Source organism: Thalia democratica, chromosome 5, assembly GCF_965202585.1.
Source record: "Thalia democratica chromosome 5, ktThaDemo2.hap1.1, whole genome shotgun sequence".
NCBI classification, from domain to species: Eukaryota; Metazoa; Chordata; class Thaliacea; order Salpida; family Salpidae; genus Thalia; species Thalia democratica.
The window spans coordinates 70,800,076-70,812,469 of record NC_139169.1 but is presented as its reverse complement, the minus strand read 5'-3'; the positions used below and the strand labels follow the sequence as shown (position 1 = coordinate 70,812,469).

Below are 12,394 nucleotides of genomic sequence, written 5' to 3'. Positions count from 1 at the left end.
ATCAACTAAAAATCAAGATTGTTCCGAAGCTAAAACAAATCTGGCTCCTGACGAGACTGCCGAACCTGTTACAGAGGCGTTTTCACATAAAACCCAAGTAGCTCAGAAAACAATATAAGCATAAAAGACTTATAAAATACTTAACTGATATTTCGACTTAATCTTTAGTATAAGATTTTTTTTTTTTTAGTACATTTTGATGAACTTATTTGATAAACTTATAAAAGCTTTATGTTTAATTTTATAATGATCTATAAAAATTGAAATTTCACTGTAAAACAGCTGATTGATTTTAGCTCAGGCAACATCATTGTATATTTAAATAATAAAACAAAATTTATTCAAAATTTTTGTTAGACGCTAAGTTAAAAACAATGAAATGTCACTATACAGATGTCATGATCGAAATGGTGAAATGACGTGTGAGTTTATGCCAGTTTAAAATGTAAAAGCTAGTAGAGTCTACTTACCAAAGGACTAAAAAGTATAAGCTTTAGATTTCTCTTTTATCGTTTACTTAAAAATCAACATTGACTACAATTTTTATAACTTTTTGTAGCTCTAATCTAAATAAACCAATTATCACGTAGCACAAGATATTTTAAAACATAAAAAAACATTTTTGTTTGATTTGATAAAATTTACCTGGCACTCATTACTTATGGATTGGAAGATCAGATTGAGTTTTTTGTTTTTATTAACTTGCTCGTGCCTTGTAAACGGGCAAGTAAAGAACGGGCGCAACGCAAATGTGGGAGAAGTTCCTTACCAAGTGTCCTTGAAGTTTCTCGAATACGCAGAAACACTCAACCTAAATGATGACCCTGAATATTATTATTATCAAGAAGACGTCATTCGCTCGCCTAATCGTTTAGATGCTAACAAGTTTCGACATTTCTGCGGTGGATCTCTGCTGAACAGTCGGTGGGTTATGACAGCGGCGCACTGTTTCAATAGAGACTCAGCCAGCTACAAAGTTGAAATACTGAGAATTGCAGTTACTGCAGGCACCATATACAATGAAGTGAATCAACAGGATCCCACCCGCAGAACTGTCGTCTCGGAAAATTTTTACTTGCACGAAAACCACCACTCGGAGCCTGTAAAGTTAAGTGCTAACAGGTACGATATCGGCTTGGTGCTTCTCAGAAATAAACTTTACGATGAACCTATAGAAAATATACGGCCCGCCATACTGATTTTCAGAAACGAGCCGCAGGTCGGGTGGTCTTGCAAAATTTCCGGCTGGGGTGATATAAACGAAAGAGGGGAGACTCCAGACATTTTACAAGTTAAAGATCGTTTGACTGTTCAAAGGACATTTGATAACATGTTCGCTCACTGCAGTATTGAAGTTGAAAATCCGGGTGAGTGCAGTGGCAACACTTCGGGCGACTCGGGAGGCCCGGTGGCTTGCGAGAAGCGACTTCCAGCGGATAATCGGTACGATGTTGTGCACGGCGTTGTTTCTTGCGGCGCAAACGAATGGGAGATGAAGGGCCACTGGAGCTACTAAATTTACTTCAAATTTTATTTTGAGATTGTAAGTACATTATTTAAGTGTTGATTCAGATTATTAGACGAAAACTTTAAGAAATAACATTGTTATTTTTTAGAGTTTTAATATAAAATCGCTAAAAAGAATTACTAAGAGTCTTGGTTTTCCAAAGGTGCCTTAATAATGGCTAAGATCGACTGTATTTAGCAGACACATATATAAAAGTAAAAATACTCAAAGAAGTGCTAGTCATTTCTACTGTGTAAAGTAATTGTATCATTGCAATCTACTGATGTCGTAATTGTCTCATTGCGATCTCCTATGATGTAAAAGTTGTACTACTACGATCTTTAAGCTATGTGATAGTTGTATTGTTGCGATCTACTGTAATGTGGTAGTTGTAGATACTTAATGTTGCAGACAACTTTTAAGTGATAGTTTGAGACTTTACAATGTTATGGACAACTGAGATCAAGCATCTCTTTCAAGTCGTTAACATTCCTTAGGTTAGTTATAAAAGCAAGAATTAAACCTTTTTATTAAAACTTTATTTGAACTTTCTTTGTTACAATTAGTTATCAGGTCGTTATAAGTAGTGAAGGTAAATTAAGCAAGCTTTATTTGTTACTTTTAAACATTGTCTATAAACTTTTCGTTATATTAAATATGTTTAATTTTAATATTTTTTTTTCTTAACTTACAAACTTACAAACTTCTAACTTTTTTTTTATAACAAAACTTAGTAGTTTTTATACAGAAGTTCAAATACAATTGGAAATGCAGTCTAAAAATTACCTTTTTACTTCAATATCCATATCTTTTACGAAAGTCTTTAATTATTTTAGAAATATAGTGGGTTTTGTAGTACAACAATTGGTATGCCAAGCACTAAATAAACTAGAAGCCTATTCATAGATTCTGCGATCTACTATGATGTGATAGTTATAGATTTCTAGTGTAGAGGACAACTTTTATGTGTTAGTTGTGGACACCGTTATGTTGCAGACAACACTTTGATAAACTTGAAATTCTTAAGTAACTTAATGCGGTTGCTCAATTTAATTAGTTATTTACTACAGTTAGCACAGTAGGTATTATTTTATATTGTTGCTTTTTTTTTAACTTGTATTTTAAATTAACTCTCATATATGCGGTTATACATAAATAGAAAAATTTTTACTTTCGGAAGTAGTTAATTAACGATGTATGGGCAGTATGAAAAAAAGTTACTTAACAACAACAAACAAAGTTATACAAAAGCTAACATATTCAATAGAAGCAAATAGAAGTATTCTAATAACGTATAAATACGGTTTAATCACAGCGTGAAGTAGTATCGCTGTTTGCCCCCTAATATTTTAAAACAAACCGGCAAACAGACGCCAACAAAAGTAATGTTTCAAGAAAAACTATATGTTATTCTATAAAAGAAACTAGTACTTCATTATTATGTCAAGGTGACGCAGCCGTTTGTTTTACTAGTATTTATATGTGTAAAAATGTTGCTTAATACATTTTGTGAGTTAAAAAACAATCAAATAAAGCCATTTCTTAATTAAAATGCATAACTAATGAAATGTAGAACAATCATTTCATTTAAAAATACAAAGTGTACTATTAAATAAAATTCTAATTCATAAACAATGTAATCTTATGTTTAAAAAATGCTCAAAAAAATTTATAGTTGTTGTACCTAATATTTTAGTAAAACTTATGAAGTTTACTACAAACGTACAAAACTATGCAAATTTTGTACAAAAATTAGCACTTAAAATATTTATAGTGTAAAAAATAACTAATAAGTTAAACACATAAGTGTTACTACTATAAAAAAAAGTTATATGACTAAAAGTTGAAATCACAAGCAAAATAAAAAGGAAACTGAAATTTTCTGACGACTTTGTTAAAAAGTGCAGTTTTCTTCTTCTTCTCTTATACTGTTAATTAAAATTATGTTATAATGTAAGAGTACAAAATATATAAACAATGCTAACATAAAACAGTTTCAGTAAAAGCATTAAAATATTTCAAGTACAATATGTAATCTCATGATACACTTTAATAGTTACTAATTTTAAAAACATAGTTTGACAAAGTTGTATTAATTTATTTTAATCAGCTCATAGTACAAAAAAACTTTCTCTATAAGGTAAGTTAAGTTTGAACTGTATAATAATTTTTGTTTAACGTTTTACTCTAATATATCTATAATTTTCACTAACCTCAATATAGCAATCTGGAGGTAAAATTTCGTTACATGTATACAAAATATCTGGATGGTTTTCAAAAAGTGATGTTAAGTGAATTTTCAAATCGTTTTTGTTAATCCTAAAAATAAAAAACAAATCTGTTTAATTGTCGTATATTACAAAAATGAGCAAACTAGTAACTAAGTGTTAAATCATAAGCAACAATAAAATTTGCTTAGTTTAAAAATTGTACTTTTTTGCAGAAACAAATAATAGTGTAAGGAATTAATGCTAAGTATTAAAACGAAAAGGTTCTACATGTGTAACTTAAATTATAACGAAATTTTAACAGAAGCTTTAAACTAAATGTACTGAGTACCACTTATTTTCGAAAAAATATAATCGCAAAAACGATCTCAAAACGATCGCAAAAAAAAAGAAAATTTAGGTCTAAAACCTCTTTGGTCTACAAGCATTTGTAATACAACTGAAATTATTACTTGTTAGTTGTTTTTTTTTATTATGATTCGAACTGAACTTTTATCTATTACTAAAAATATTTTAACAAAGCTTTACTAACTTAACAAGCTGAAAATGAAAATTGGTAAAACTTGACCCTGTTTTTTGCTGAAGTTTCATTAAAAAAAATTACTTTGTGCTAAACTGTACCAAATGTTTTTTTCATTTGTAAACATCCTCTAGATAAAAGCCCAATGAAAAATAGTGCTATGTGACTCAAGAATTACTGCTTATAATTTAAAGTAAGTCACTAATATTATGTATATACAAATATTTTAAATAATATTTCATTAAGTTAATATTGTATAAACATGTGCAAGTGAATATTGAGTTCTGAAAAACTTATAATTAATAACATTAAGTGTGCTTCCATGGTGTACTACAAACAATAGTAAGCATCAACATAAATTGTATAAATTATGATTGAGAATTATGAAGAATTATGAAGCATTTTCTTAAAGCAATTTAATGAATCTCGTTTGTAATTTAATTCAAATTTTAAACATATTTTGTGATGTTTGATTGTTGAGCTTCTCATAATATGTTTAACTTGAGGTCTAAATTAAACTTTGTATTTGTAATGATTAGTTTATATTTATAAAAAAAATGTGCTTAAACGAGCGATATTAATGAATCTCGTTTGTAATTTAAATTAAATTTCAAGTATACTTCGTGATACTTGATTATGGGGCATCTCATATTTCGTTTAACTTAAGGTTTTTATTAAACATTATATTTATAATTATAAGTTTATTTTCTGAATTTTTTAACCATAAATAATACTCTTCTATTAATATCGAAATTAACTTTAAATTTTAAATTCTATAGATAGAATAGAACGAATTTTTGAAAGGTAGGATACTACTTGTTTGCTTTCAAAAACTTACTCATTAAAAAACAAAAATAATAATTTTAATTAAGTCGATGTTGGACATCGACCTGAAAATCTTATTCAACCAGCATGTTCATTCAACCTGCTTCAACCAGCATGTTATAGTTAGTACCATGCCTTGATCATGCGGAACTGTTATGCAATCGAGGTGTACATAAGCAGCCGAATGAATGAGATAGCAAGTCTCACCTACTTCATGTCAAGAAGAAAGCAACTTCACATCATTTGGCATCTTGGAAAATCTAGCTGATCCCCAGCAAAACCTCTCTTGACGCTTTGAGCGTAAGCTGCCATTTTGAAAAATCTAGATGATCTCCGGCAAAACCTTCTTATTCAAGTACTTGTTTGTTTAAAACATTTACTTTGTATTTTACTTCATAACTTCGTAGTTTTTATATAATGTTCTATACACATTTTGTATACCTACTTTAGCAACGTCGACAGGGCGATTTGAGTTGTTAGCGTGCCATTCTCATAAGTTTACGCATACTGTAGCAGACAAGCTGTCCTCCAGAAACAAATTCCAGATTGGGTCGATTTGAACATTGAACTCTACGTATAACCCCCACATTCGGTGGCTTAAACTTATTACATCTATATTTCTTTACTTTATTTCAATATTGTATCTTTTTACCTCGCGCGCTCTTCATCCGGTGTCAACGAGGAAGTATAAGTCCTTAGGTTCTGAACCAGTAAACTGTACTAGCAACCATTTGTTACAGCACAACTAGAATCGCGAACTGCAAGAAGCCTTCTAAAGTAGTAAACATTTCTTAATATTTCTTTTATTTTATTGTATACTAAATCATATAGCTACTTCTTAGTCTATACTTAAATTTATCTTATAAGTAAAATGAAGAGGCTATTAGCTCTTAAACCCTCTCGCACGCGGTTTTAGATCGAGGTAGCAACTAAAGATAGCCCCGAAGCTGTTGCGAGTCTTGCTCCTGCCGAAACTGCCGAACCTGTTACAGAGGTGGTTTCAAATAAAGCTATAGACCCAAGTAGCCCGGAGTACATCAAGCTAAGTTGATACATATGCCTAAAAGAAAAAAAGCAAATCAATATACTGAATATAATCCGAGATCACGAGTTGAATTTGATAAAATTTGTTAAACTACAATATTTATTTACAATGTTTTAACCTTTACATGATATTTAACATAATAACAAAGTTGTTTTATTGTTTATAAGCTTATTTTTATAATAGCTTACAGAATATAAATTCAAAAAACAGTTAATCTCTATCAAAAATCGTGCCGGTGTGAACACTTATAATATTGAAAATTTAAACTTTAAACAAATATAAACTAAATACTGATTTAAAATAAGAATTAAATCAAATGGAAAACAGGGTAAGCCTCTTAAAGTATATTGTAATCATTTAAAAACTGCTATTTTAAGTCAGCTGTTGATGTAAAAATATTTTGAACTATAATTCATAATTTAAAAACTATTTTTAACAGCTATATTTATAGTTTGCTTAAATGTAAAAACATTTACTTGTTAGTTACTCATAAAAACTATCATTTAAAACTTATAAGTGACTCTTAACCTTATAAAAACTAATAGGAGTATATTATATAAACAGAAACTGTTGAATTACAAACTCATCAGGTGTAGTACAATTGCAGTTATAGAAAACTGAATGGCTTTTAGACTGTTCACATTGTTTCACGAAGTCCTAAAATTCGTAAGAACTAGCTCTTCCTATCGGAAATAAGTACAATTTTGCTAAAGGTTCAAACAAAAAAAGTTTCAACAAAAAAGAAAGTAACTTTTAACAAGAATAAATAGACTATTAAAATAATTAAAATAATAGTCGAGACTAAAGCTCGACTATTATTTTTATATAAAGCTTTACATAGGCAACAAGTCAAAACTTTTAAGTATTCTTTTAAGTATAAACTTTTAACTCATCTAAAAGCAAACGTACTCAAAGTACATACAAAAAGATTTTTTTTTAATATGGCAACCTTACTTAACAGTACTTAACAGTCTAAATGAGGTTTTTATTAACTGTCGTATTTTTATAGTTTGTAGCACAGTTTTCAGGCTATACATATGTCAACTATATCTACAAATGTTGGAAAACTTGTATTTTTTTAGTATTAATACTAGCTAGATACTATTGATAGTATCTATGTTTTCTTAATTTTGTATACTGGACACGGTTTACAAGAAATTCTCTTTTTTGGATTTATTAAAAAAATTGCACAAAAAAGTGGTATATACAATGAATTCAAATTAAGATCTAAGTTTAATTTTAATGATAAAATAATTATTTTCGAAGCACTGAAAATAAAGCTAAGGCAAGTTTATAAAAATTAGTTTAAAGAAACTTTTATTGTAAATAAAAAAAATAAAAAGTTATGGTCCATTGGCTAATATTCACAATTATTTACTAATATTCACAACACATTGTAAAAAGTATATCGAGCGTATTGAGTATTAGCCTCAATCAAATGAGATATTCTACGTATTTTTGAAAGATTAAAAAGTAACAGTTTGAACAATTACAACGTTTATACTTACTTTAAAAAGTTACTCAGCTGATGTCAGTGGTTCAATTAAACTTTTTAGCAAACACAAAGTAAACTGAAATCTAAACGGTTACAAACTCTCTTTAACAGTGTATTTAAACTTGGTATACTTTAGGAAAAAAACCAATGCAACAACTAAATAACACAAAAAAAATGTTTTAGACAGGGAATTTTAACAGGCGACGATACAACGAACAAACAAGATTAGTTCAAGAAAACCATAGCAACGACATAAAACAACATTGTTATTCTGAGTCAGTTCCATAAAATTGTTGAACTTGATTTAGAGTATAATATATGGATTAATTAATACAAATATTCATAATTTGTAATAAATATCCAGCTTATAATACTAGAAACCACAGTATAAATATGAAACTTTGTATGTTACTTTTGTACTTTTAACATCTGCTCATTATATGATGGTAGAAATTAAATATATTAAAAACTTAGAAAACAATTTAACACCAAAAAATCTTTAGAAAGCACAACAAACTAATCACTGAATTATCACAGGTATGACCTCAATATTTAATGAGATTGAAAACCTCAAAATTTCAGAATATTAATTAGTTTCAGAATTTAAATTCAAACTTTAGAGTATCTAAAATCATGGACTGGTACAAAAAAAAAAAAAAAAAATGGCTTTAAGATGTACAAATAAAAACAAAACTTAATTTACAACGTATCTCCGACAACAATTGATATATTGTTAACACAAGAAACAAAGTTTTTAAAAACATACAATAAAACCTGAGAAAGATATAAAAATAATAATGAATGCAAATAAAAATAAAACAAAGGTAAGAACAAAAGTAACTGCACATTTAAAATGATTGTTTTAAGAAAAAAATATGTCGTTCATGTATGTAAAAAAACAGATATCCAACAAACTTATTGCGTGAAACAAAATTAACATCATATGGCAACACATTAAAGCAACCCAGAAAACAAAACTATCAAAAGTACGTTCACGTAACTCTAAAAAGGTGAGAAAATATTTATTCGAATTTAATTTAAAGTTTAAGCAGATTTTTGATTGTCGTGTAAACTAACCTGTTTACTCATTTTAAAGATAGAATCAAAATAGTTTATTGGAAATATAAAAAAGTTGATAATGTTTTAACATTACAAATGAAAATAAGAAAATTTCAAGTCAGATATCTTGATTGTTACGTCATTTCAACAATTAAAAACATGTAAAAGACTTTGGGTAAAATTAAAAAAAAAAATTTGAATTAAAATAACTAATAACATGGACAGTTTAATAATTTACGAACATTACAACAATGATATCTTATTTAAACTTTAGACTACAAACCATAAAAGTTTTAACATAGAAAACAAACATGAATTAACCCTTACTACTTACTTTTAGACTGAATCAATATCAACTGATTTAAAATAAGAATTGAAATAAATTGAATATAGGGTCAGTCTCTTAAATAAACTCTTAAAGAATATTGTAATCACTTATAAACTACTATCTTAAGTCAATCTATTGATTTGTAAATATTTTTTAACGGTGATTCATGATTTTGAAACGCTTTCTAACAGCTAAAGTTATAGTTTACTTAAATATATGAAATTATAGTTTAATACTCAAAAATGACTCTTAACCTTGTATAAACCAAGAAAATTTGTATGATTATGAGTAGGTAAATAAAATCAATAAAAATACAAACTGTTGAGTTACACGCTCATCAGGTGTAGTACAACTACAGTTATAGAAGCTGAATGGCTTTAAAATCTTCACATTTATTCACAATATTCTACGATTTGTAATAATAAGTACAACTTTTCTTAAATAATAAGGTTCAAATAAAGCAAAAAGTAAAGCAATTTCAGCTGATGACAGTAATACGACTTAGCTTTAGAAAAGTAAAAACAAAGTAAAAAAGCTATAAAAGTCCTTAAATGGTATCTTTGAAGTTGCTTTGTTTTATTTTAGACAAAAAACTAATTCAAAGTGTTTTTAATAATGACAAATTAACAATGTTTTAGACATGGAATTTTAACAGGTGACGATACAACGAACAAACGAGATTAGTTCAAGAAAACCATGGCAACAACATAAAACAAGAATGTAACTCTGAATTAGTTTCATAAATTTGTTGAACTTGATTTAGAGTATAATATATGGATTATTTAATACAAATATACATAATTTGTAGCAAATATCCATCTTATAATACTAAAAACCACAGTATAAATATGAAACTTTGTATGTTACTTTTGTACTTTTAACATTTGCTCATTAAATGATGGCAGTAATTAGTTGTATTAGAAATTAAATTAAGAACAAAAATCTTTAAACAGAACAACAAATAACTTACTGTCACAAATACGATTTCAATATTTAACGAGATTGAAAACCTAAAAAGCTCAGAAATTATTAAAATAAAACTTAAAAGAGTATTCAATATAATAGACTGGTACAAAAAAAGACTAAAAGTTGGTCCGTTTAAAACTAAAATCTTTAGTGAATACTTTGTAAGGTAAGCAATTCGTTTAAACAAGTATGATAAAGACATTTAAAAACTTTATTAAAAGATTCAATTGAATTTTATATTGGTAATAAAGAGACTTTTTTAGTAAAATTAGATGTAGAGTAAATAGTTTAAGTAGATAAGGTAGTTCAAAGCAGGATTATTTGTAGTTATGAAGTGAAATTAAAGGAAAACAGTATTAAATCCGTAAACAACTGCTTCACTTAAATTAAATATAAACACATGCATAGATTTCTAATAATCTAACGTTTAATTGCATCCAAAATCAAACCAACCAAGTAGTTCTACAGATCATTAATAATAAACAAAAACAAGTGTAATAATTAACATACGAATAACAATGCAATAACTAAGAAAAATCTAGAACGTGAATGATAAAATATTAAAATAAGCTCTTCATCAATACATCTTGACACTTTAAAGCATATGTTATTAAAATTTAGAGAAAAATACCATACTCAATGAGACTATATAATGACGTAATAATAGTGTGCAATAAGACTAAACAAATTTCAACTAAAACACCTAAACTAAATAAATAAAAAAAGATATTTCGTTACTTTAATAATGCATACAATTTTATGTGGACAAACTAAGACGTTTATCATGAGAAATTTGAACTTGATTGAAAATTGTTTGCGCTTAAGAGAAAATGCTTAATTACTTGCACTTAAGAGAACTAAAACTATTTACAAATATTATTAACTAAAGAGAACCCGTGGAAAAGTTTTTAAATAAACTTTGTATTTAAATTGTAAAGTTATTTTACAGTAACATCAACAAAACAATGAAGTGTTAATTAAAAATATATCTAAACCATGAGTAAAACAAACTTTATACTATAAAACTCACTTTTAAACCAAAATTTATCGAAGTAGAATCAAATAAAGAAAGAATAAGTTTAAAGTTTAATAACGAAGTAGACTTATAAACAAACTTTAGAATAAATTCATGAGAAGCCGTATATAGATTTCAAAAAAAAAAAAGAACAGTAAAAAATATATATACTCAGAAGAGTTTAAACCAAGTAGACGAGTATTAAAATATGTAAAACTAAGAAAATTTCCAAACTAGTTGACAGGCAGAAAGACCATAGTTTATACAATCTTATAGAACTAAATGGCACTAAAAACAACTTAACAAGCTAAAAATTACGACCTCGAAATTAAAATGGTTGCTTGATTGGCATAGTTTTCTAAGTACTTGGTTTAGAGTCATTATACTAGTGTAAAATAAGGTCATACATAACGATTTTATCTATTACAGACCGTTTATTGTTTAAGACATAAAGTTGGAAGAATCATATAATAGGTAAAATGCCTTTGTTATTTTAAATATGAACAGAACAGTATTACGGCCGAGCAAAAAATATTTATACCAAATTGATGCGCTTTAAAACATACAAACTAAGAAGATCTAACTTAACTTTTAAAGTTATTTAGCAGCAATTTTGTGATTAGATAAGACATTAGCAAAAATTATGTATGATATACACAACCTTGTAGACCAAAAACTTGACTTAAATGGCACAACATATATTACAGCTGAATAATAACATTAAACAATAACTCATAAAGCCTCTAAGTGGGATGTATATTTGAACTGTAATTATTACTCGAAAGAAACAGTTTAATCTTTAAAATTTATAGAAAATACATATATTATTTAGGACATAAAACTAAAAATAATCTTATAAACCAGCGCAACAAAATGATAGTTAATGACTATGTATTAAGAGTTAATTTAATTAATTTATACGCAACAATAAAATATTCAAGAACTAATTGCATATATATATTTATATGTATTAGTTTAATTGAGATACGCCTTATCCAATGTACTTGTTATTTACATCTACTTAGTGCTATTAACTACTCTGTATTAATTATCAACATAACATGCATATACAACTGTAGTGTTATTAAAAATTACTAGGTTTAAACTGTGTAAGACTACAGGGTTATGACGTAACGATTATAAATAAGTAAAAATAATAAATTGCTTGAAAATTGTGGACAAAACTGTATTTTGTTAGTGTCTAAATTTCAATGATGGCCAAAATTTATTTATACAAATTAAGACGTAAATATTTACTTATGTAAATGGGAAATGTACATGGAAAACTTTAGCTTTGTTTCTATCTGAGTGACATAAATACTCTTCGAAAATATTGCAAAGATACTTCTTACAAAAGTATATGATTTGTACTGTTAAGAATGCAATGTACTACATTAATTAATGAT

General features: G+C 27.4%; 1 protein-coding gene across 1 annotated transcript; it reads left to right on the top strand.

Annotated features, from left to right (window-relative positions):
• Positions 1 to 661: 661 nt before the first annotated feature.
• Positions 662 to 1,516, top strand: LOC145836829 (chymotrypsin-like elastase family member 2A). The gene has a single exon (XM_082944600.1). The coding sequence runs from the start codon at positions 662 to 664 to the stop codon at positions 1,514 to 1,516; it is 855 nt and encodes a 284-aa protein (XP_082800726.1).
• The last annotated feature ends 10,878 nt before the right edge of the window (positions 1,517 to 12,394 follow it).